The sequence below is a fragment of the Sarcophilus harrisii genome, chromosome 3 (assembly GCF_902635505.1).
Source record: "Sarcophilus harrisii chromosome 3, mSarHar1.11, whole genome shotgun sequence".
NCBI classification, from domain to species: Eukaryota; Metazoa; Chordata; class Mammalia; order Dasyuromorphia; family Dasyuridae; genus Sarcophilus; species Sarcophilus harrisii.
In genome coordinates, this window is record NC_045428.1 from 62723212 (window position 1) to 62749515 (window position 26304).

Below are 26304 nucleotides of genomic sequence, written 5' to 3' on the forward strand. Positions count from 1 at the left end.
CAGCTGAGAAGCAGGGGAAGGAGATAGCAGAGAAGACTTAGGGTTAATGTACACAGAAGCGGGCCCCACACCCTCCCACCCCCACTTCAGCATACCCCTCAGGTTGCCCTTTTATGGTAACTTTTCTACTTCAAGACTTCCCTTAATGTTCATTTCTCCTGTATAAAAATGCTTCAGGTCTGGGGGGAGGGGATGCAGGGAAGAGAATTAATTGACTTTGGCTATTTAACTTGCTAGGGACGTCCTTAGTCCTATAAATCCTTAGAGATAGTACATAATGCCCTATGAAGCTCCTTAGGGGCAGCTAGGTGGCGCATGGAAGTCAGGAAGACACAAATTCATATCTACCCTCAGGCACTTACTAGCTGTGTGACCCTGGGCAAGTCATTTAACCCTGGTGGCCTCAGTTTCCTCATCTGCAAAATGAGCTGGAGAAGGAAATAGCAAACCACTCCTGTATCTCTGTGGAGAGACCCCCATATAGAATCACGAAGAGTCAAACATGACTGAACAGCCACAAGCCTCCCCCTCACACCCAAAATACATACTCATGGATTTAGAAAAGTTGCCCCAAACTATCGCCTACTATAGTCACGTCTATAGTCTGCTTCTGTGTTTCAACCACCTCCTTTGCTTCTCCTGGACAAAGTCATCAAACATTCATTTCATCTGATTATCTTAATGATGCCTTCAAACCTTCCAGGCTGTGATATACTTAGGATGCCCTCTACCTCCTCTGATCTCTCCCTACACACATATATACATACATACACATACATATTGCCCTCTAGGTTCCCTGATCTCCACACACATATACATATATTCACATGCATACATACATATATGCCCACTAGTTCTCCTGCTCTCTCCCCACACATATACATCCAAATATATTTACATATATGCTCTTTCACACACAAGGCACATAAACATGTACACCTACATGTACATATGTGCTCTCTAGGTTCCTTGATCTTCCCCACATACATATACATGCATATGTACATATACACAGACATACATGCCCTCTAGGTCCCTTGATCTCTTCCCACACACATACATACATACACATTCATATATATACATGCCCTCTAGATCCCATGATCTTTTCCCACACATATGCATATATATGTGCATACATACATTTACATATATGATCTCTTGATCTCCATACATATACATACAAATGCATATATAAAAATATGTATACATACATGCTCTGTTTTCTATTATCTCTTTACTTTTTAAAATTAATTTCATTTCATTTCACCTCTTGCAAAAAGGGCTTCCAGACCCATAAAATTTTTTTTCATCTATAAGAGGTCTTAACATAAGTCTTCTCACCCTTTCCAGACTGACTCCTTGAAGATACTTTCCAAATTCCTTGATTCTTTCTATATATTTAGAACTGGAAGGAGACTTTGAGATCATCTAGAACAACCCTCTCATTTCATAAGTGAAGAACCAAGGGAAATTATGTGAGTACACAGGTAGAGGCAGGATTTGAGTCTTCTGTTCTTCACTGTCCCCACTCTGCCATGCTGTCCTCCTTCATTTACTTGAAAGCAGGACAAATATTTATCACGATCAACTTTTCCCCCCTTGTTTATAATTCAGTTTTCTTGATAGTGCTAATACATCCTTGTTGTTCAGTTATATCTGACTCTTCATGACCCCATTTGGGGTTTTCTTGGCAGAGATACAGGAGTAATTTGCCATTTCCTTCTCCAGATCATTTTACAGATGAGAAACTGAGGCAAAGAGGGTCAAGTGACTTTCCCAGACTTACAACTAGTAAGTATCTGAGGCCATATTTGAACTCAGGAAAATGAGTCTTCCTGACTGGCTCTCTATCCACTGCACCAGTACAGGAGATTAGAACGGGATGCATAGATATGAATGATAACCAAGGGAAATGAACAAAGAATCTCAGCATTGAGGAAAAAATCCTACCCTGAATCTGGATAGTAATCTCCTCTATATTATATCTGACAAATAGAGGGGAAGCCTACTGCTTCCCTAGAGAACCCATTCCAACTTTCAGAAGTTTTTCTTAACATTGACCTGAAATCAGACTCTCTGAAACTTCCACACTTTAGTCCTAGTACCGTCTGAGGCCTAATATCTCTTCTACATGACAATTTTTTTCAACTATATTGAGATAGCGATCATGTGCCATTTAGGACTTTCATTCCACTGAGAGCTCTAAACCATTCTCAGTGTGGTAATAATAGTTTCTACTCCTCTGGCACATTAAGAAATCCCCAGCCTTGGTTCAATAGCCAGCTTGTTCTTTCCCATCAAAAGGGAGTGATGACTTGTCCCAGAGTCAGGAAAACATGAGTTCAGATTCAATCTCAGACCCAGCTGTGTGACTCTGGACAAGTCATTTCACTGCTATCTGCCTTAGTTTCCTCATCTGTAAAATAGAAATAATAATAGAATGCCCTCAAGACTCCCTGATCTCTGACCACACACATAAACACACATACATGCATGCATACATACATGTATGTACCAAAAAAGATAATATTCACAAAGCATTTAGCCTGCCACATAGTAGGCACTTAACAAGTGTTTGTTTCTTTCCTCCCTTCCATCAAGAGAGCTTTCTAGCTCCCTTTTCCAGATTCTCTGAGAGTTCGCTCACTACTATATTGGGATTTTGGGGGATCACTCTCCATTCCACTGACCAAATGACAGCCCATGTTGCAGTAAAGAGAATCCTGGATGGAAATAATGAGTTCTAGTCCAGGTTTCAGCATCAGGATCTTAAGCAATAGCTCATATTTATGATGTTCAAAGCATTTTCCCTACAATAACTCCATGAAGTAGATAGTACAAGTGTTATGAACCCCATTTACAGACGAGGACCCTGAAGACCAGTGATTAAGTGATTTGTTCAAAATTACGTGGACATTGAGTGAAAGACTTGAACCCAAATATTATACTGCTGCACCATGCTAAGTCCTCTACAGCGAGTCACTGAATGATAGAATCATTTAACTATGGAGCCATAAGTGATCATATAATTTGATCCTCACATTCTGCAAAGTAGGAAACTGAGGTACAGTAAGGCATTGTGATTTGCCTAATGTTTCATGGCAGAGACACATCTTCCAAACTTCCATTCCAGTTCTCTTTCTGGTATACTCTGCTGTCAGCTCAGTTTTCCCATCTGCACAATGGTATAACAGCTCTTACTCTGCCTACCTTCCATAGGGGATATGAAAGTACTTTGAAAAGCATAAAACAGAAGTTGATGTTATAAGGAAATCAGCAACACTTGCTTGGCCATAACACAGCAACCCCTTTTAGGGAGGATTTAGGTATGGCTGAAAAGCATGAGAGAGCCTGTCCCACTAACTCTCATGGCCAGAAAGAGTCTATTTATTTGTTCCCACACATATCTCTCCCCTCTCCCCTTTGCATCAGGCTCACCATTGACCCTGACTCCAATCCCTTTGGGTAAATACCCTGTAGGGAAAAGGGAAGCTGTCCCTGGCTGCCATAGTAGAGAAAAGGGGAAGAAAAAAGGGAAGGAAGAAGGGATTATGGGAGTGACCTGCTCCCTAGAGGCCTTTTCACATAAAAGTCCATGCTCTTTACAAATTCTATTTTCCCATATACCCATTACCTCCTTTAAAAGCTCCTCTATATCCTTTTCCATCCCCTAGCCTGAGACAATCTTCCCATCCACCCATACTACCACTCTTTCCATTTACTGGCTCACTCTGTACTCTCTGAGCTCTAGGCAGCTGGCTGCACTCCAGGCCATTTGGCCGAAACAGAGCCTTATAGGGTAAAGAAGCCTGCTTCCTCGAAGGCCGCCAGACCAGAGCTGGACAGGAGCCTGACGCGTAAGCCCCTTCTCCTTGGCTTCTACAGGACTCAGAACTGCAGCCTATGTGAGTGATTAGGGAGTCAGCATCACTCCCGAGATGTCATTCTCCTATCACAAAAGGTTTTGTACTAAAGAGATAGCTAACTCTACTATTACTATGTGACCTTAGGCAGGCCATTCCTTGGCCACATTTATAACACCAAGATCTGGGGAAGACTTATGAAGTGAATGCAGAGGAACAACAAGCAGATCAAAAAAAAAAAAATAATAATAAGAACAAAAGCCAAATGTGCACTACAGCTCACTGCATTCACCAATAACAACAGCAAGAACAAATCCATGTTATGGACACAGGAGGGATCCGAAAGGATCATGAAAACAAAAAGAAAAACAAATGCTACTGTTAAAAGCACACACATCTTTGGGGACAGGATTGACAATCAGTATAAAAGATGTCTACAGACACAAGTACAATTCTTTATAAGCTCAGGGGAGAGGAAGATGTGCATCATTTGTTTTGTTAGTCTTTTTATATTTTTTTCCATTTTTGCTTTTTTATTTGAATATACATAATTTTCAAAAGAAATTAAAAAACAAAAAATTGGGACTAGAAATTTAGGGGGTTCTTAATTTTGAGGGGATCATGGTCTCAAGATAATTGTCTTTAAATATACATAAAATAAAATGCATAGGGATTACAAAGAAAACCAATTATATTTAAATATACTTATTAATTTTTTTAAATTCATAGACCCTAGGTCAGGAACCCATCAATTAGATTAACTCCAAGGTCCCTCAGTTCTAAATTCTAACCTTAGTATCATTAGTAGGACTAAATCTCCCAAGTGAGCCCTTCTGACTTCCTTACATGGAGAAGGCAGAGCTCCCAAGGTGATACAAATAACAAGCTTCTTGGCCAGACTACATGCAGGATAGGAGTTACAAAGGCGTGGCACAGGAAGAAATTTGGGGGCCATAGATCCCACGGGTGAGTACAGGGTAGAATCTCCAGAGAAAATGCAGAATATGCAAGGACGGCAGCTAAATGAAGACTTTCAGAGACATATAGTACCCATAGCTACATTCAACATCATCCTTCATTCCAGTCTTTGGCCATTCTGAATTTCTTAGTGCAGCCAGCTCCTAGAGTTCACAGGTGTGTGTCTGAGCTAGGAAGTGACATCTCAAACCATAGGGACCTCACTGGTACTTTATGGAACTAGAATCAGGTAGAAACCAGCTCCATAGGGATGTAGAAGTTCATGGGAATTTCCTATGAAGAAATGTCCCAGTCAGGAAAGAAAGGGATATCATGACTGCTCACCCCTGGATCATTCTAGTCAATGTTTTTTAGCCCCATCCAATAAATAGAAGTCCCCCTGGATGACAGCTTTGTTAGGGTGATCTCGGATCTAGCTACAGTGGTTCTTCCCTTCTATGAAAGTGATATTTTCCCATGTAACTGTAGATCATGACTACAGTAAAAAAATATCCAGATCTGACTGTAACAAAATGGCCCTGGGTGTGAAACAGTGAAAGAGGACGTATATATAGTCCCAACATCATCTAGCCCTGCATGCAGGTAGGAAGTTCAAGTGAATAATTGCTGAAGAGTTCTGGACTGCAAAGAATTGCCTTGTTTGTGGGAACACTGTAGGGGGGAAGAAGGAGCACAGACCACTCTTTGTGAATGTTTCCTTCCTCCCTAGTAGGCCTACAATCCAGACACTTCCAATTTTGTCTTAGTAGCCCCAGCACTGAAGACCATGCCTTATATACATGTACTTAATTTAAATTAATACTACTTAAGTATTAAGTACTTAAGATTACCTTAAGTACTTAAGATTAAGTACTTAATCTTTATTAAGTACCTACTTATTCAATTCAAATTAATTAAATGGTCAAAATCTAGTTTAAACTTTGTCATTATTTCCCAATGGACCCATAGTAGGATGCCTTCAGGGAGAAGGACAGAGCTGGATTAGAAGAAATTTCAATTTTCAATTTCTGAGTCACATTTTTGAATTTTCTATTATCTCTCTGCCTTTTTTTTGCCTTGTCTCCCAGTTCTTCATGTCTTCAGTTAATTATAGCTCCCCCATCCCAGTGAGTTTCTGAGTTGAAGACAAAGAGAAGCAAGCCCCATGTAGCTGTCTCCCACATGGCTGGAATATCTTTGAAATTCCAGCAATTTGTTAAAAAAAATCAATTTGTCAATAAAAATTAATTATAATAATTCAATATATATTTGTACTCCTTTGGTTTGAAAGTTTCTTTCTTTCTCAGTTTATTTCTTTCCAAGTCTGTAAAATTCCTTTGCTCTCTGTATATCTAGAAAACAGCCCAACATATATAACCTATTTTGAAACTGTCTTAGGAAGAAGGGAGGCAGAAAAAAATTTGGAATTCAAAATTTTATTTCAAAAATTTTTTAAATTGTCTTTTTTTTTTTTTAAAGAAAAAGATTTTAAAAGTAGAATAGCAGCAGATTTAGGAAGAAGAAATAAGCTGCCCAGATATGACAATTAATTTGTTCTTAAATTCATAGACCCTACATTAGGAACCCATCAGCTAGATGAACTCCAAGGTCTCTTAGATGTAAATGAGAGAAAAGAAGGTGGAGGTCACAGGAGAATGCAAGTTATATACAAGCCCACGTACCAAGACCAGGAAAATCTATATTTGAATCTAGAAACCACAAATTACTAGCTATATACACCTTGAGTAAGTAAATCTTTAAGCCTGCTTCCTTATCTATAAAATGGGAAAAATACCTGATACAAAAGTACTTGACAAATTCTAAAGAAGTACAGATATACATTGCATTATTATAATTAGTTTTTTTAGTTGACAACTTGATTTTTTTAAATTAACAAATTGTTTGAATTTTAAAGAGATTTCCACTATGTGGGAGATAGCTACATGTGGCTGGCTTCTCTTTGTCTTCAGCTTAGAAAGTCCTGGGGTCAAAGTGGGGCCAACAATTAATCTAAGACATGAAGAATTGGGAGAGAAAGCAAAAGGGAGGCAGAGAAGCAAGAGAAAATTCAGAAATGTGACTCAGAAAGAGCTAGGACTATGCATTCTTGAGAGGAAAAAAACAATAAGCAGAATTGAATCTGGAGTTTTAAATCTTGAAAAGATCTGTCTTAACACAGAAAATCAACAGTAGACATTCTTCATTCTCCCCAAGGACACAATCCGTTATTTGGGATGAAACTGTAGCGGGAAGGATTTTATTTGGATTATGACTTAAAAACAGGAAGTACTTCTGACAAGAAGTAGACACCCTAGGAGAAGTGACTGAGGAAGACTGTAATGTCTCCTCTCCTAGGAGGCTTATCAAATAGAATAGGGCAGCTCACTTTATACCGTCTCTCCTACTTGAAATGCTCTTCCCCACTCTTCCCCAGCCATCCAGAGCCTATGAAATTTTCTCTGATAACTCCAGCCCTTTCTATCTTTATTGCTCTGTAATAGTCTATCTCCCCAACCAGACTCTTAGCTTCCTCTGAGGCATGGACAATTACAGCAAGTCCTTTTGATCCTTATACAGGGCCCTGTACCGGATTGGTCACAGAATAGATTCTCCGAGTTCCATACTTGCTTAATTGAATTGCCTGGGCTGCACAAATTAGGATGGGCCTTGTACTTTCACCTCACTAGAAAGAAACTGGGCTCAGACCAAAAGAAGCTGGGCTGAGGCCAAGTAAGAATTTTTAATAAAAATAGAAAACAAAGTGACCTCTACTCATCACTATTATATTTTTGCTCTGAGCTCTTTCAGCTGTCCCATCCCTAGAATTCTGGGCTGGGTGGAGTGCCTTATGCTAGGAGATGCTCTGAGACTGGGCCCCTTTTGGCAAAGACAACTTTTTTACAGGAAAATCCACCTCGTCTAGAGGCAGGGAAAGAATGAAAATTACCTAAGAAGGATGCGACAAGTTTAAAGCACTTTTTGAGCAGAGGTAGAGATGAGAGAAATCCTCCCCTTCCCCAATTCTATGTAGCTCCAAGACCTAAATTAATCTGTTCTTCCATTTTCTTTCCCCAAGATTTAGGTCAAGGTGACCTATGTTGTTTTTTAGTCACACCTGGGTTCCCCCATGGAGTAGTTTGCCTTTTCTTTCTCCAGGGTATTAAGAATTGTTAAGGGGTTTCTTGAACTTGTCTTTTTTATTTGCCATATTCTTGAAAAACACTGGATCCAACCATTCTGGTAAAAAGTTATCAAACTGTGCATACCTTTTGATCCACCAGTGTTTCTGCTGGGCTTATATCCTAAAGACATCTTAAAGGAAGGAAAGGGACCCACATGTGCAAAAATGTTTGTGGCAGCCCTTTTGTAGTGATAAAAAACTGGAAACTGAATGGATGTCTATCAATTGGAAAATGGCTGAATAAATTATGGTATGTGAATGTTATGGAATATTATTGTTCTGTAAGAAACAACCACCAGGATGATTTCAGAGGGGCCTGGAGAAACTTACATGAATTGATGCTGAGTGAAATGAGCAGAACCAGGAGATCATTATACATGGCAACAACAAAACTATATGATGATTGATTCTGATGGACATGGCTCTCTTCAACACTAAGATGATTCAAAGCAGTTATAATTGTTCAGTGACAAAAAGAGCCATCTACAACCACAGAAGAGACTGTGGGAACTGAATGTGGACCACAACAAAGCATTCTCACTCTCTCTTGCTTGCTTGCATTTTGTTTTCTTTCTCAGTTTTGTTTTTCCTCCTTCTTGATCTGATTTTTCTTGTGCAGAAAGATAAATGTATAAATATGTATGTATATATTGGATTTAACATATCTTTTAACGTATCTAACATGTATTGGACTACCTGGCATCTAGGGGAGGGGGTGAGAGGAAGGAGGAGAAAATTTGGAACAAAAGGTTTTGCAAGGGTCCATTTTGAAAAATTACCCATGCATATGTTTTGTAAATAAAAAGCTTTAATTGAAAAATGAGAAACACTGGATCCAGTGCACCCATTTTATAGATGAGGAACAGCAGCAAAAAGAGATTAAGTGACTTGCTTAGGATCACATCTATCCACCTAGCTTCAGATAGTTTCTGAATGATTCCTTATCAAAATGTTACAGGGATTACGCCAGTCCCAGTATGGGTCAGATTAGAAGACCTTAAGGGTTCCTTCTAATTCTAAGATTCTACAATTCCGAAGTACTTGTACAACTTTGGCAAAGTCCTTTAACCCTTAACCAAGCATTAGTTTCCTCATAATACAAGACATTATCACAGTACTTGAAGATTTATAAACATTAGCAGTGCCGACCTCACAAGGATTTTAGAGCAAAATTTACTCTTAATTTAAAGCTTGTAAATTACCATGATTACAACAACATTGAGTGAGCCTATCTTCTCCCGGAATTGCCTAGCTAGTATGATTTGAAGGGTATCTTGTTAATTCTCTAAAAAAAAATCTCTAATAAAATGTTTTGCAAGATTGTACATATATTATGTATATTAAATTGCTTACCATCTCAGAGAGAGGGGAGAGGAGGAAGAAAGGGAGAGAATTTGGAACTTAAAAATTTTTAATGAATATTAAAAAGTGATTATATATATAGTTGAGAAAAAAATAAAATATTCCCCCCAAAAAAATCTCCATTAGTAAAGGGCAGCCACTGAGACTTCCTCCTACCTGTGTGACCTTGAACAAAACATTCCAACTTTTGAGGTCAACAATGCCCTTGAGGAAACTGAGACCCAATGGGGCAGCAGCTTGCCTAAGGTCACATAGGTAATGAGTAGAATGAGCAGAACCTGGGAGAAGAAATAGACCTTAGAGATCACCTAGAAAAATCTCTTTCCAAAGATGAGGACCAGCTCATATCTGGGAAGGAAGGGATCTAAGAACATCAGGCCAGAAGGATGAATCCTTAGGGACCTTCTAGACCAAGCTGCTCCCTGTAGAGATGAGGAAAGCAGGGAAGGGAAGCTGTTTGCCCCAAGTCACATGGATAGTGCATTACTTAGGATCACAGGCTAATGAGTCCAAAATTATGACAGGATCTCAGAAGGAGGCTAGCCCAGTTCTCTCATTTTACAGATGAGAAAACAGAGGCCAGGGTCATGAAAGTAAGAAACAAAGCGTAGGAAGAAAGAAAGCTTTATGTCTCTCACTTAGACAAAGAGAACTAAATAGAAGGATCTGAAGATCTCAAAGGGCTTTAGAGGAATGATGGTATCAAAGACTGATCCAAGGGATTCAGGTCTATAAATAAAAACTCACAGAGAAAATTCTTCCCAGCTCAGCTGGTGTACCAGGTCCCTTCTCACATTTCTTTACAAAACCAAAAACTCCAGCAAATTCCTGATACAAATGACCTCATCTGATCTATTCCTCCTTTGAGAGGAGAGAATTCTAAATAAGTGAACCCTGGGGATCTGGTGATACTAAAATTAGGGAAATGGGGGTCGGGAAAGGGAGGTGGAGGCCCCAAGACATTCATAAAGTTTACAGTCTCATATCCATGCTGGAGACTCAGTTATAGGGTCATAGATTTAGAGGTGGAGGAGCCATTGAGACCAACCTCATCATTTACCCTGGGTCACGCAGCTAATAAGTGGCCAAAACCAGATTTGCAATCAAGTTTTCCTGGCTCCAAGGGCACGGCTTAATCTATAACACAAAGTTACCTCTTAAAGATTTAGAACTGGAAAGAACCATTAGGAGCCATCTAGTCCAGCTCCCTCATTTTGCAAGTGAGGAATTGAGTAATTTGTCTAAAATCACACAGGAATTTGAGAAAAAATCTGAATCCAGGTTCTCTCTGTTCAAACTTAGTATTCTTCCCACTACATCACAGTGGACATTTTTAAATGTTTTTCATTAGTCTGCTGGCATTTGAAATTAAACTTTTATATATTACATATATAAAAAGCTTCATACATAATAACACATATACCTCAGAAAAAGCTTCAATTCTAGGTTAAAAATAGAATGAGCTAGATAGGCCCTCCAAATCCTTAACTGGCCACAACAGTCACGCTATCATTGTGGACCTCATCAAGAGCTCCTGACTCAAGAAGAAAGCCCTTCCATTTCCCCCACCATCCCCATCCCAAAAGCTAAAACAAAAAGAAAGTTCCCAACTCCCTGCCCTGCCGGATTCCTACCGGGTTCAACAGAGACAGAGGCATTGCAGGTGGCTTGGCCCAACTCATTGGTGGCGGTGATGGTATAGTGACCAGCATCGGCCAGCCGGGCTTCCTGAAGCAGCAGAGTGTGCCGCTCCCCTTCAGCCCGGATGAGGACCCGCTCGCTGTTCTGGAGAGTTGTTCCATCCTTCTGCCAAGACACTGCAACAAAAGCACCAGGGACAGGTCACTCTGGGACCCTGAGCCCCAACTGGCTTCCCCTCACAGGGGTATCTCGAGGGGGCAAGCAGACATCTCTCCCCCACAGCCCCACTCACACATCCCAGGGCTCACCTTGGGCTGGGGGATTGGCTGTGATGATACATTTGAGCATCGCGTCAAACCCTGGAGCCACTACCACGTTCTGCAGCGGCGTCTCAAAGATGGGAGCTTCCAAAGGTTCTTCTCCAGCTGAGACATAGGAGTCATCCGAGGACTCTGGAGGCACAGAAGCATTCAGAGAAATCAAGAAAGTTGTAAAAACACAGACCGTATCTGCTACATTGTATTGTACAGGATGTTGAGGAGAATACAAAGTTTCATCCATGTCAAGGAAAATACAAAGTATTATCAACACGCTCTGCCCTCAAGAAGTTTACAGCCTACTTAGCAAGAAAAGGCATGAAAAATTAGGAATCAATACAAGGGTTCAACAAGAGAACAGTGTAAGAGGTGTCCCAAGACCACCAAACAAGAGGCACAGGTAGCCGGTGCCCTGGAGGGGGAGGCTGGGAAGGTCTGGGGACCCTCTGCAAGGGAATTCAGCAGAGCCTTGAAGGCAGAGGAAAAGGTAGCAGAGAAGGAAGAGCCTATCAGGCTGAGAGAATGACATGTCTCCCCAATAGTCTTGCACATTGTCGGTGCCCAGTAAATACTTAGTGAGTGTTAGAGACTTCATCTCACTATAATCTCTCTTTTTAATCTCATATACTCTGGACCCCAAGATCTAAATAATGACATCGCCAAAAACCCTGAACCATAGCCAATGGCCTCAAGGTATTTTATCAAGCATAACAGCAGAAAGAAAGAAAAGGTGAGTTGGGCATCTGAATGATCTGCCCCTTGTTTTTTGCCTACTTTTCACCACCAAAGCACTCCCACCAGAAAAATCATTTCTGCCTGGAGGAGACTGAGAGAGGTAGGAATAGTAGATGGGAAAGAAAAAGGAGATTCTACCAGGTCCAAAGAACACTACTGGCATATGGGCCCTGCACTTTTTTGGTCTCACCAGCTGTATGCCAGTGGTTGATATTAGCATGAAACCCCACAAAATGTTCCACTGGGAGTGGTCTACTTTCTCAGTCACAACTCCAAAAGTCTCTAGTTTGCCCCCCCTGACAAACTGTCCTCTTTGGAAAATTTGCCAAGAGGCAAGAAGGAGTCCCTCAAAAAAAAAAAGAATATTATCTCCCCATTTCCCATGCTGTCTCCTATTCCCCTGTGGAACCGTCCCAAGGTCAGGTGAGATAAGTTGTGTCCAAATTCCCCTCTGAATATTGTCCCCCCATTTCCCATGCTGTCTCACATCCCCCTGTGGGACCATCCCAAGGTCAGGTGAGGTAAGTTGCATCTGAATTACCCTCTGAATATTGTCCCCCCATTTCCCATGTCCTCTCACAACCCCCATGGGACCATACCAAGGTCAGGTGAGGTAGGCCGTGTCCGATGATGACCTTTGCCCTTGCTACGGGGTGCTCGACGATCCCAGGCCCCCCAAGGTCCATCCTCCTCGGGGCCTCTTCTCAGTCTCTTCTCTGCCTCAGGCCCAGGCTGGTTTTTTTCCAGGGTTGGGGAGATGGCAGTCCCCTCTGGCTCAGGCACGGCCCAGGGTAGGAAGCGTACAGCCTGCATCGGGGGATCCCGCTTCCGGCCGGGATGTGCTTTTGTCCTGAGCTCAGGGGGCTCCGGGCTCCTGGATTCCTGAATAGCCCTCCCCCTAGTAAGTGGGAACTGTTCTCTCCGACGAACCTCTTGCTGGTGGCCTTCACCAAGCTCTGTCCTGCCCACCTGCCCTCGGGCCCTGGCCACTCCAGAGCCCTTTCCTGCTGCCTCCTCTCCAACCCTCCCCACACTGCTCAGGGCCAGCTGTTGGATGGTGGAGGTGCTTTCTGGTGGGGGAGTCTTTGGGGTGGAGGGGCTAGAGAACAGAGGCGGCTCCCCCGGGTCCCGGGGAGATGGGGCCCTCTGCAACGTGGACCGCAAGGACTCATGAGATCGAACTAACTCCTCCCTGGAGGCCGAGCGGCGGATGCGCCCCAGCTCCTGGGTAAAGCGGAGCTCTAGGTCAGAGGCTGGGCTCGGGCTACGCTGCCGGACCCGCTCATCCAGTGAAGCTGCCTTCTGCCTAAATGCCCAGCGCCTCTCTGCCACAGTGCCCAGCTCGCTCCGGGATCCATCCCGTAACTCTTCCCTTGAGGTCCCCGGGGTGTCCCACTGCCCGCCTTCGGCCTTTGGCTGATCCAGGGACCGTGCCTTCCGCAAGGGAACCCATGCCCTCAGAGGAACCGGGGAATCGCTCTTCTCCAGACTTCGACGACGTTCCTCAAAGAACTGCAGCTTGTCTAAGATCCGGGAGCCAGCACGTACCAACCGTGGGGAGCAGCGCACCCCAGAAAGCCGACCTGAAGCTTCACTCAGAGGGGTCTGGGAGCGAGACTCCAGAGTGCCCGCCAGGGAGGGTCCTGATGACTTGGGCTTCTTGCCCCTCTTCTCTTCCAACTCGTCCAGTGCCCCCGGTTCCTGAAGCTTCCTATGGGGCAAGGTGGGGGTGGCAGGGGGCTGTGTACCAGGCGCGGGGGGAGGCCGTTTCCCCACCCTCGGGGAGGGTGGGGGGAGTAGAGCCGATTTGGAAGGAGGTGGTTGGGCAGGCCGTCTTGGAGCTTCACTGGCAGTCTGGGGCTGAGGGTCAGGGTCCTCCCTTCGAATCCCACCTTGTAGCACACTGCTGCAAATCAAGCCAGAAAGAGTAACCTGGTGTAAGGGATGGGGCTTCCACACACAGATTCTGGGAAAGCTGCACAGGGCAAGAGCCCCAAGGGAAGGAAGACAGGACATCCTAGCTGTGAACAACCATCCCTCCCTCTAGGATCCCATCGGTTGCTGTGTGCAGGCTGCAGCCAGAGCTGGAACTTGGGCCCGGGCGGGGTCTTTGGGAGACAAAGGCTGGCTCTGAGTATTAGGGACCAAGCTGGAGGGAGAAAGGTATAAACTCCATTTTGGCCCCAGTAATCCTGGCCAGCCTTCTCTCCCCAGCCACCAAAGCCGGCAAGCAGCAGAGAGAGAACTGAACAGGAAGGAAAGAAAAGAACAAGACTAAGGATCTGAAGGATGAAGTGAGGGAGGGAAAGGAGAGAAGGAGGCTGAGTTTAGTGAAAGACCTGAAGAGAATACAACCCTTCCAGACCTGCCACCATTTTCAACCATGAGATTCTCCCCTCCACTGCAGCTCCTAAGAGGAGACTTATCTCCTTGTCTTTGCCTCACTATCCCACCACAATCCTTTCAGAGAAATGGATCAGTAATCACTCTACTCCTGGGGGCAGTGCACAGAGCTGCCACGGGTCTGCCAGGGCCCAATCCCAAGGGATCAGCCAAGACCTCCGGCCAACAGGATCTTGATGACTCAAGGTCTTGGATTTGCAACTCTTACATCTCAGCCCTCCACTGGACCTGATCTTGCCCACCTCAACCCTACAAGTCAATTAGTGAGGGTTCATTGTTTAAAATGCTCTCTTATCTCTAGGGTGAGGGAAAATGAGCAGACATAGTGGGCGTGCTTCTCAAAAGAAAGCCAGAGCATCCTTCGGGGGGTCACATCACTATCCTTCCTAGGTCACATCACTCCCAGTGCAGGGCTACATCAGGGCCACACACAAAGTAGGGACCTTAATCTATAGAGCAACTGGATTGCCTGACCCCTGTGTGCTAGTGCCAAACCCCTAATGGAGTGATGGGTATAATGATGGAGTCATGGGGGAGGGTGACAAGGTGCCTTGAGGGAGACAAGACTAGAGATAACATCAACAGGAATACAGAGCATTCTGGGAAGAAGATGAGGGAGGGCTGGTTTCTCTCAGAAAAGGAGGTATTTACAAGATAGGGAATCCCATTGAGTTATCCCAGGAAATGAAATGTGGCGTGGAGAGACAAGAGGCCAGAGTTGAGAAGGCCCTTTTACTGGCAAGTCAGCTCCAGGCCCAGCTCCAGGCTGGTCTCTGTGCCACAGACATCACTAAGGAAATGGGTGCCTGGGAGGTTGCCATAGCAACTCCAGGCTCCGGCTGGGGCCTTGTTGAGGAGGAGGCCACAGGAGCCGGCATGTCCAAGCAGAAGGGCCACCTAGCTAATGCTATTAGCACAAGATTCCCCTAAATCAGAAAGTTCCCCCTACCACTTCACCCCTATCCCACCAACCCTCACCCATATGCAAAACAACCCTCCTGCCCCTGCCATCAACAACCACTCTCCCCCCTCCTCCTCCCAACCCACCCATAGACCCAAACAAAAACCTTCTGTATCACTAGTTGGTCCCCACCCATCTCCCAAAATACTATCCCCCATCCCAGCACCAGCCGCTCCCCATCAACTTCCACAGTCCCCACATTGTGTCACTCTGTGCCCCTTTCCCAGAATAGCTTCCCATACCCCCTAGCTCCTCCCTATACTCTCCACAAAAAACAGCCCCATGCTAACTAACATTTCCTCACCCCTGGCCTCTCTGTTCCCCAAAAGGAGGGAGAACCTTTCTTTTGCCTCACCTTCATGAACCTGCCTCTTCTCCCCTCACACAGCCTAGCCAGTCTGCCCCTTCCCCACCGTTCCCCTGTCTCCTGACTTGCTCTTTCCCTTTGCCCTTCCTGCCCTCCCTCCTTCCCCTTCTGTCTCCCCTACCACCAAGCTCTCTTCTCTCTCCCAGCAGCTCTCTTGCTCTCTTCCCTTTCTCTCTCCCACTCTCCTGGGAACTGCAGTGCTGAGAGGTTCTGTTTCTCACAGAAAAGGGCCAAATGGGAACAGGGATATGAAGGGAAAATGGAAAAAAAAAAAGCAGCATCTGCTAAGACAGCAGGAGCGGAGGGGGCCAAGGGGGGGGGGAGAGAGAGAGGGGGGAGGAGACATTGGGAATGATGTGGGAACTCAGATAGGGGAGGAGGTATGGAGATCCTGAGGGCTGTGGAGATGAGGGGGAGGGAGAGAGGAAAGGATGGAGGAATCCAAGAGGCAATGGGGGCGTAATGATGAAGTTAGGGCAGGTGGGAGCACAGGGGAGCTGAAGAATGAGAGACCAAGGGGAAGATGTGATGTGGTGGGATGGGGCAAAAACCGTGTAGAGGTGGGGTGGATGAGGGGGAGATAGGGCAATGGAGGGGAAATGGGTCAATCACAGAAAGATGGAGCAGCGAGGGAGAAAATGGGCCAGTGATGGGGGCAGTGCAGGGGAATGTGGAGAAGTGGAGGTGCAGCAGGGCCATCCAAGGCCATTACTTACACGTGTGTGGAGAGGGCTCGTCCTCTGTACAGGCTGAATGCGCTGCCGTACAGGTCACTGGCCACCGAAAGGCTATCCTCTGACCCCCAGCTTGTGCCCACCAGATTAGCACGAGACGCCCGCACCAGCGGCTCCACCCCCAGGTGCCGCGGCCCGGCCCCGGCCCCGGCTGCCTGTGCTTGCCTTGGGCTGCCTGGGAGCCGGCGGGAACTACCGCCACCACCGCTGCCGCCCGCCTCCTGCTCCAACACCGTCTGCCCGCTGCCCCACCAGCTCGCCTGCTCCTCAGAGGTTCCCGTCACGGAGGTCGGAGGGGTGTCAAGGGAGGAGCCCACCAGGGTGTTGGAACCCCCTAGGAAGAGGAAAAGTCATGAGCTCAGAGGTTACAAGGGTACAGGCCACTTTTCCTGGAAGCATTCCCCCTGGCCCAGGCTTCTGAGGAACCAACCTGTGGGAGTGCTGAAGGCCCCATCATCTTGTAGTTCCAGGCGCTGTGTCTCTTGAGCATCGCTGATATCATCTTCACCAGTCTCCGAGTCTAGGGAAAAAGGGACCTTCTTGGACAAAGCCCCTCTCTGCCCCCCACAAGTACCACCACCTCTGCTTCTCCTGGAATTCTTCCCTTTTCTTGATCTCGACCCCAACACAGTTCCATTGCCTCATGAGCCAGGCCCCCCTAGCTCCCTGCTCCTGGCCTGCTCCATTCCCAAAGTTCTCCCCATCACCCCTCTACCACCACCCCCTCCCCCCCATACATACCCTACCTCCCTTTGACAGCACTCCCAACCACCTAGAGGAGCCCAGGGCTGATCCCACTCCACCTCTGCCTGCTATTCTCCAGGTCCCTTTCTACAGCACCAACACTGTCCCAGGTCTTAAGGGGATTCAGATTCAGAGGTAGAAAGGAACTTCATCCCAAGGAAAAATGGCAGTCACTGTCACGCCTTACTCTCAGGGAAAGCCACCAACTTACAGGGCTAGCCCCATCCTCCACCCCAGACCAGCAAATGGGGTTGGGGCCAGGCCAGGAGGCCGGGAACCCTCAGGAAGGACCGAGGAGCAGAAGGGCAGGGCAGGGATCCGTTTCCTACCGTAACTTTGCTTTCTGCAGGAGCGGAAAACTTCGCTTCCATAGGAGCAGCAGGAGAGAGACATCGACAGACTGTTATCAGAGCGTCTGTGGGGCAGGGCATGATGGGGCAGATGGGGTAGAGGGGGGAAATTGGGCTTCCCAGTTCCCAGAGATGCTCTGCAGGGACTGAGTGGGGAAACCTGGGAGTAGAATCTCACATTGCTGACAACTAGTTTCTCCTCTCTCTGGATTTATCTAAATGTTCCCATTATACATGGAATAATAAGGTCCCGGTATATAAGGTTTTTTTCTTCCCATCAACCCCTTCCTCCTCAATTATATTCTAGACTTGGCCTATACACATACAGACATACTCCACATCTCACACTTGTGTGCTGGAACAACTAGGAACACACACACACACACACACACTTATTGCCATACCAAACACAACATTGCCTAAAATAAGCACATCCAAATCACTATTCTGAGGCCCTCTGAATCCATGGAAGCACCATTATTTTATATCTGGAATATTTATTCCTCAAATATCTCTCTCTCTCTCTCTCTCACACACACACACACACACACACACACACACACACACACACAATCAATCTTCCCTTTAAAAAGTCCAATGGTTAGATTGAAAGTCAAAACTCCTGGCTTTGGTTCCAAGTTCCCCCAATCCTATTGAATTCTGAGCCAATTCTCCTGTCTTTGCCTCAGTTTCTCCATCTTTACAAAGGGAAAGTAAACCCCATTTAGGGTTTACCAAAGTGAGGGTGTCTACCTTTCCACATCTATAACCATGAGTGGGACAAGGAGCCAAACAGAAGTCCCAGAGGTGAGGACCAGAAAATGCGGACCCTCTCTGGAGTTGACTCTAGTCCTCCCTGACTTCTGTCCCTCTCTTGGCTGTATACATTCATGTTGAAGGATTATGTCAAATGCCAAGGGGATACTAAAAGCAATAAGGCATCATCAAGGTTCTGACCCCTTGTCCAGGAGTCTGGAGAGAATCTAGCCAAGTGAGCCTGGGAAGGGTACCATTGGGAAAAGGGGCATAAAGTAGGGACAGCCACAGTCGCACGCACCATGGGTGAATCGACCAAAGGCCCGCCGTGAGTGGCCAGTTTTCTGAAAAAGAAAAATCAAATTGAGTCGTTATGAGAGACCTGTGTCACGGAATGGGGAGCATAAGGAGGCAAGGGCAATATATAATAAAAGAGCATTTGGGGGAAAACATTCCCTGCTGGAAACCCAATGACCAATCTTTTCCCAGAAAAATATTCATTGGGTTTTCTGGGATCCCTACGCCCACAACCCTGCTACCTAAGCATCTGGCCCTCTTTGACCTCAGAGCACTAAACCTGTATACATGTTTATACCAGCTTGGTGAGCTGTCCAGGTTTTGGAACAGCAAAGAACCTTAGGCCCAGAAACGTGGAGAACCTCAACATAAGGAGGTAGGACAAGGGGAGACAAGGAGACCTTGGAGGACTCTGAGATCCAGAGATGTGGGAGGACATGGAGCATATGAAGAAGGAAATGAGGGAAAGGAGGAGGATTGAGGAAAGAAAAACAAAGGGAGGGAGAAGAGCATGGGGAATGGAAGGCTCTACATAAGAAGAGGTATAGGATCATGGGGAGACACAGGGCTGTAGAGTTGGGGGGCTGAGGAGAGGGCCTGGACACTGGAAGGTGGGAAGGTAGGGAGTGGAAGGGAAATATGAGTCAGGGACATGGGTGGGGACATCAGACATGGAATCAAGGTATGGGAGTCTCAGAAATAGAGTGTGAGTGCAGGAGAGGATGCAGGGTCACCAGGGGCAAGGAGGATGTTAATATGAAGAGGGAGTTCCTTCTGGGCAGCTAGGGAGAGCGAAGTCAGCATTTAGAAATCCGGTAAAACAGAAGATCGCAAAGGTGGATGGAATCACCCCACAGGAAGGGAGTAGGCAGAATGGAGGCACGGGGCAGCAATGAAAAGGATCAGAGCAGGGAGGAGAAAAGAGAGAGGGGGAAGGCTGCTGGCAGCTGTGGACAGAAAGGCAAAAGGTGCTAGACACCCTGGGGTACCGGGATGTGGTCCTGGAGAAGGGAGTGGGGGATGGGCCTAGCTAGCGCAGCGCGGGGAGGGGGCATCGGGCCCCGCGGGGAGCCAGGCTGCAGGCTGTACCAGGGACCAGGGCAGAAGGGGTGCCCAGGCGAGGCCGCGGCGCCCTGGGAAGGGCCCAGGCCGATGCCCACCTAGCCCTCCCTGGGGCCCCCGCCTCCGCCCCGCCTCTCGGCGCCCCGGCCCTCGGCCCCCCCACCCCACCCACGCGCGGCCGGGAGAACCCTTACCTGGAACCGCTTCTTCACCCACAGCTTCTTCATGGCAGGGGGGGAGGGCCGGGCCGGGCGGCCGGAGCCAGGAGGGGACTAGGCGGGGGCGGGGGCGGAGTCAGAGGAGGAGCCGGGGGCGACCGCGGGAGCCGAGCACGAACGGGAGCCGCCTCTGCAGCCAGTCTGGGAGCCCCCGGAGCCTCCCGGGACGGGAATCGCGAGCGGAATCCGGAGCGGAATCCGGAGCGGAGAGAGCAGGCGGACGGGCGGCAGGTGCGGGTGCGGCGCCCGGAACCTATTCCTGTTCCTCCCCCTGCTCCTGGGACCTCAGCCCCGGACCCTACTCCACCCCCTCACCCTCGCCCCCGCTCCCCATCTCACCTGCCTTTCTTCTCTTCCCGGGGCGGCCCTAGCTCGGGTCCCCCCCCCATAGCCACCACAGATCTCTGCGCAACCCCCTTCCTCCCCCCCTCACAAATCCCAGACCAAAGGGAAAGGCTTACTTGCTCCTTTGGAGCAGATGGGGAAACTGAGGCACAGGAAAGGCAAGGTATTGGCTCAGAGTCATCAGGATGTAGCCCAGGGGGCTCCATGTGGCCTGAACCTCACGCCTTAGTTCCAAGCCCGGGCGCTGCTGTGCATAGCTAGGACCCCCAGCTCACCTGACCTTCATACCCTGCAGTCCAAGCAAGTCCTACAAAAAGGAAGCGTCCCCCTGCTCGTCTCGGGGTCTAAGCAGCACGGAGCTGGAGCCCACACGGAATGCAGTCCTTGCACTCCCTAGTGCCAGGCTTGGGAGGAAACCTCTCTGTAAACCCCCAAATGCTGCGGTCATGTGGGTTATCAAGCTTATTATCCCCTTGGCTCCCGCCAGCCTGGGGCAGTATGTCTGGCCTGGGGGACTGCGCCTCTAGGTCACAGTGCAGTATCCATCCTCCTAGAGCATCCCAGCAGAAAAAGGAGTTAAACCGAACATATCTAGAAGTCTCTGAACTGTCCTCCAAGCCTAGGTATAGCCTAGGCTTCAGGGGCCGAGCAGTGAGGTGAGAATAAAAGAAACTGCCGGAGGTATTTGAGTGAACAGCAGAGAAGATGCACCAGCTCACACTAAGGGCCCTTGTAAGGATGGTCATCTCTGGTCATTCAACCTCCTAGAGCATATCCCCTACCCCTGTTACACACACGCACACACACACACACACACACACCACTGAACCAGAATCACACAACTACAGGCCATATATGGTACATACAGTGGCTATGCTAAAATAACAATACAAATATATATTCTATGTACTTCACAGAGTACACACACACACACACACACACATACACACACACACACACACACACACACACACACACACACACACACACAGAGTCTGAACCAGTGCAGCTATAAAAATAAGAAGTGTGACTTAGAACATAGTGAGACCAATTTCACAAGATACCCTTGGAAACCTCATCGTTTTCCACGTGCATGTGCCTGCAATTTTCACAGACATTCAGAGGTAGATGTTGCTCAGAAAAGTGAACCAGAGCATGGGTTCATAGAATCATAGACTTAGAAAAAGAACTTTGGAGGCTACCAAATCCAGCCCCCTTATTCACCAGATGGGGAAACCGAGGCTCGGCAAGGTTGAATGACTTGCCAGATGTCACAGCTAATAAAGCTACTAATGAGTAGCAGGATGAAAATCTGAACTTGGGTTCTCTGGTTCCAGACACAGTATATTGTCTATACCCCAGGCCCAAGGAGGGTACAACTGCCCATACCAGTACCCACTAAAGACACATGAAAGCAAAAGTGTTGGTCCACACCCATCTAGGTCCACACACCCTCCCACAGAGAGGGGAGTGGAGTGGGGGAGAGAGGTAACCTGAGCCCCTGTGCCCCAGGAGAATCCTAGGGGCTGGCACATTCCATGTCAAAAATAGCTATTGGGCAGCAGGTGTGAGTGGCAGGACAGCTGGGCCCCACAGAGCCCCAGGGCTGCCTCACCCCACTAGGCTGGGCTCCTGCTTAGAAGCTGCCCCTAACTTCAGCCTTCTTTCCCTTCGTAGCTCTGCTTGTACCATGCTCTCAAGTTGGGACCTACTCCAAACAGGTCTTACTGACACAGCTGTCTTCCCTAATGATAGTTCTTTACCAAGCAGAACTCTGGGAGCTATTCCCGTTTCACTCCCATTCTACCAATTTGGACATTCATTGAGTTCCTCTGAACTCCAGATTCCAGAGAACTACAATAATTATCCTCTTATGGTCATCCCCTATCCTTATCTTCCCTTCACTTGCCTCCTTTCTTTCCCTCAAAAGGTTCCCTCCCTTCTTTTCCCCTCTCCCTCTCTCTCATTTCTATCCCATTAGATCTCAGACTCTTCTTTCAGTATCTCCCCATATTCTCTTCAGCTCTAAGATCTTCATGTGAGTTTAGAATACTTCATTTTTATATATCTTCACATCATCAAGCCCTTTTCCCAAGACCTATTGCTGAAGAAGACTGAGGGAATATGAAACTGTAAGGAAATCTGGAACCGGCCTCTCCTCCTTCCCTTTAGAATTCTTTCTGGCCCATTGTATTCCAATATGTCCAAAACTTGTCCCTAGCCTATTCCCATTCCAAGCACAGAGAGGAAGGCACTCTTTGAATGGGCACTGTTGGCTCTCCTGCCTGGCAATCCTCCCTGGCCTGGTTTTCCCTGTGAGCTAACTTAGGGACTTTTCTGTTCCTGTCTCCTTAGGTTCTGAAGCAGCTCCCATCTCTTCCAGGGCTCCTCACAACTCTGTCTCTGCCCTCCTCCTCTTCTCACCTCCACCTAGCACCTGGTACGTTGATGGGCACCCAAGGCATTGAATGAATGAGCCAATGAATGAATATTTACCCACCAGTATCCCGCCCTGGGCAATGTCTTCCTTTTAGCTGCATGCCCTAAATGGCAACAAGTGAAGAATTCTCCATTTAGATCCTGAGTGTTTCCCCATCTATTCTCATCTCTGATTTCTACCCATCACTTCACCATGTCTTTATCTTTATTGTTCCTCATCTTAGCCTATCACCTCCTCATCTCTTGATCTCTTACCTCTTCCTTCTATTGTCCTCTCTTTTAGGTCTTTCTGCCTCTCAAATTTCTAATCCTAGATGTCTCTCTAAACCTCAAAGCTAAGAAATAAATTTAACCAATTCCCTCCCCCCACCCCATCCCTTTCCACTCCTGTCTCTTCTTGTCTGTTCAGTTCCCAAATTTTGGGAATGTCATTCTGATTCTAAGCTCCGAGAGCTTAGGAATGGGCTCCAAGGTATTTGCTTTACTCAACCCAGCATGACAGCGTCCTGCTTTTTAAATTTAATTTAATGAACTATTTAATAAAATGATAAAAAATATTTTACAAATAATAAATTAATTAATATCTTGAAAAAAGAAACGAATTCTACCTGGCTCTGGAGGTTGGAGACTCTAAGACTCCACAAGACTCTAAGATTTCCACAAAGAATAAAATTTTTTTCCCACAGTCCTTTTTCCTAGCCCCTCTTGCCTCACTACAAAGCTTTTACATCTTTTCCTTACTTTTTATTGTCTTAACCCCAATATTCTCCCAGTTTCTCTGAATTACATTCCAGTTCCATTTCCCTTGAAACACACACACACACACACACACACACACACACACACACACACACAAACACTTTCATAGACTGCATCTCTAAGTAAACTCATTTATTGGGATGCCAGACACCTTAGCTGTCCAGCATTCTGAGCCAGGCAAGTGTTCCTGGCCAGAATACTGCCTCCTTTCTTAAGCCAGGAATAAGGATTTGGACACTGAATTCCCTCCAATTCCCTGAAGTTCTGCTGTTTATACCAACCTAGAATGTTTTCCATGCGTGAGACTGAGAAATGCCAGTGTACCAGGACCACAACTTGAACTGTTCTTTCAAAAGCACTGGTAAAGCAGAGCCGCAGTTAGCCAATGGAACACAGACCCTTTGGTTCCAGGTTGGTGCTAAAAATGCCCTGAGGCTCCTATACATACAATCAGACCAATCCAAACCTGTTTCACCCCTATACCATGTGGTAACTAAACTCATCCTTTTTTTTTTTTTTTTTTTTTTTTTTTTTTTTTTGCAATCCATGGTTCCATCAGCTTTAGAGCTGGAATGGGCTTTAGAGGCAATCTCATCAGATTTAAATAAGAAATTTAGGTGGCCTACTCCATCTCCATTTTACTGGTAGGGAAACTGAGTCTGAGAATAGGGAAGTGATATGCCACAAACAGGAAATGCTAATGATGAGATCCAGCCTCCTGTTTTATTGATGATGAAACAGAAACTCACATAAATTGAAAGGGCCAAGTTTACATATGCAAGTTACTGAGCCACGGAGGTATTGGAACCCCAATCTCCTCTGATTCAGTAGTGTTCTTTCCAGGTATACTAAATCAAGTCTACCCTGACAAGACTGAAAGTTGCTTTTTAATGACTTCTTTTGTTAGAAAGTTAGAGCTGGAAGCATCTTAGAAGTCACCTAGCCCAGTCACTTCATTTTGCAAAGAAACTGAGGCTCACAGAGACACCATAGAACCTGTGTGCTTTTCCAGGTCACTAGCTATGACTTGAAAATGACCTTCCAAAGTTAGACATTGTTTAGGTTTTTAAAAAAAACTTCCTAAATCAATCTGTCAATCAAGTATTCATTGAGGGCTGCACCAGACTTCTCCTTTGAGGGTGCCCTTGATGTTCATTTTCATCTGACTTTACCATGATACACAGCCCTCCTTCCTCCCCCTCCTCCAGCCCCCTCCAAGTCCCTGGTCACAAAGGCAAAGTGATTCTTTGAACATCTAACTGTATAGAAATCCAACCTCTGCCTGCATCCTCACAAAGCTCCTTTCCCTCAAGGCTTCTCAAGCTCTGTGTCCTTGAGGACTAGCTCCAATTAAAAATGGTCCTCTCTGCTGTCTTTTCAAGTATGTACAGCTACTTGCTAACCTTAATTACAGTGGGGAAGTGACCCGGATATATGTATGTTTGTGGGGGAAGGAAGAGTGATGAAAAGTAAGTAGGTAGCCTTCCCACCTTATCCCACCATGCCCATTACTATACTCTGAAGATCCAGACAAGTCCAACCCAGATGGACTACACTTGGGCTGGTCATAAGAAAGGAATCCCTTGAACTTCTCTCCATACACTGTGAGCACCTTTCCCCAAAATCCATTCCTCAGTCCCCTCCCTAATCCCAGAATCCATGTTACTTTTCCCTATAATCCCATTCCTCAGTCCCCTCTGTAGTCCCAGAGTTGCTTTCCCCCATGTTACTTTTCCCTATAATTCCATTCCTCAATCCCTCCCTAGTTCCAGAGTTGCTTTCCCCCCATATTACTTTTCCCTATAATTCCATTCCTCAATCCCCTCCTTAGTTCCAGAGTTGCTTTCCCCCATGTTACTTTTCCCTATAATCCCATTCTTTAGTCCCCTCCCTAATCCCAAAACTGCTCTCCCCTATATTACTTTTCCCTGTAATTCCAGTTCTTATCTTTTCTCCCCCTCTTCCCTCCATGATCCATCTCCTTCTACTTCTTTCCACTGGAAAGAAGGAAGGAACCGAGTATTTATTAAACACCATATTCATATATTAGAGTATATACTATACAATATTATATTTAATAAAGTTAACGTTATACTATATTAAACACCTGCTATATAATTTCTTTTGATTTTCATCACATAGGACGTAGGTGCTATAATTACCCCCATTTTATAATTGGGGAAACTCAAGCAGATAAAGAGGTTAATGATGTGATCCTTGCCCTGTATCACACATCCTGACTCTGGGCCAGTGCTCTAGCCTCTGTGCCTTCTTAGAAATCACCTAACACAACAGCCTCTTTACATTCAAGCAACCTGAAGCCAAAAGAACTTAAATGACTTGACTAAAGTCATACAAGAAACATTCAGACTCGGATTCTCAGCTTGCAAAGGCAGTGTGCAGTTTCTCATACCACATCCTGAGGCCAAAGACTGCTTAGCTTTTGTTTTTGTAGGTCTCCTCCTCCACTCCACGCAGCATGAAGATTTGCACATATTAAGTAGGTGTTTGTTGAATTGAAATTCTAAGAACCTATTTTCTTCTTTCCCAGCTAATTGAAGAGGAAATAAATGAGACCAGTACTCCATTTCCTATATGCCCTTTCCCGTACTCTCTTTAACCATTATTTCCTTTCCCTCTATATTCCCCTTCCCTCATTTAATATTTTTTTCCCCATAGTCCCTTCTTCCAGCATTTCCCCCATAGAATCCCCTTCCCCTAATATTCCCTTAAATGTGCCATTTTCCTCCTCTAATATCTGTCCCATATTCTATGTACCCCAATATTCTTTTTCCTTCCCATAATACTCC

At 46.1% G+C, this 26304-nt stretch overlaps 1 protein-coding gene across 8 annotated transcripts in view; it reads right to left on the minus strand.

The window, feature by feature from the left end:
• Positions 1–26304, minus strand: part of SPEG (striated muscle enriched protein kinase) — a 79714-nt gene that overhangs the window by 50399 nt on the left and 3011 nt on the right. For 3 of the 8 annotated variants that reach the window (XM_031957986.1, XM_031957992.1, XM_031957993.1), the window contains exons 2-6: positions 16955–17044; positions 16507–16858; positions 12659–13965; positions 11316–11459; positions 11001–11183 (exon numbers count right to left, since the gene is read on the minus strand). In XM_031957986.1, the coding sequence (XP_031813846.1) occupies positions 11001–11183; positions 11316–11459; positions 12659–13965; positions 16507–16858; positions 16955–17044 (2076 nt within the window). Of the gene's footprint in view, positions 1–11000; positions 11184–11315; positions 11460–12658; positions 13966–15911; positions 16055–16506; positions 16859–16954; positions 17045–17597; positions 17684–18675; positions 18719–19927; positions 20269–26304 lie in introns of those variants that run through there. The other 5 variants (XM_031957988.1, XM_031957989.1, XM_031957994.1 and 2 more) reach the window with 5 other exon arrangements.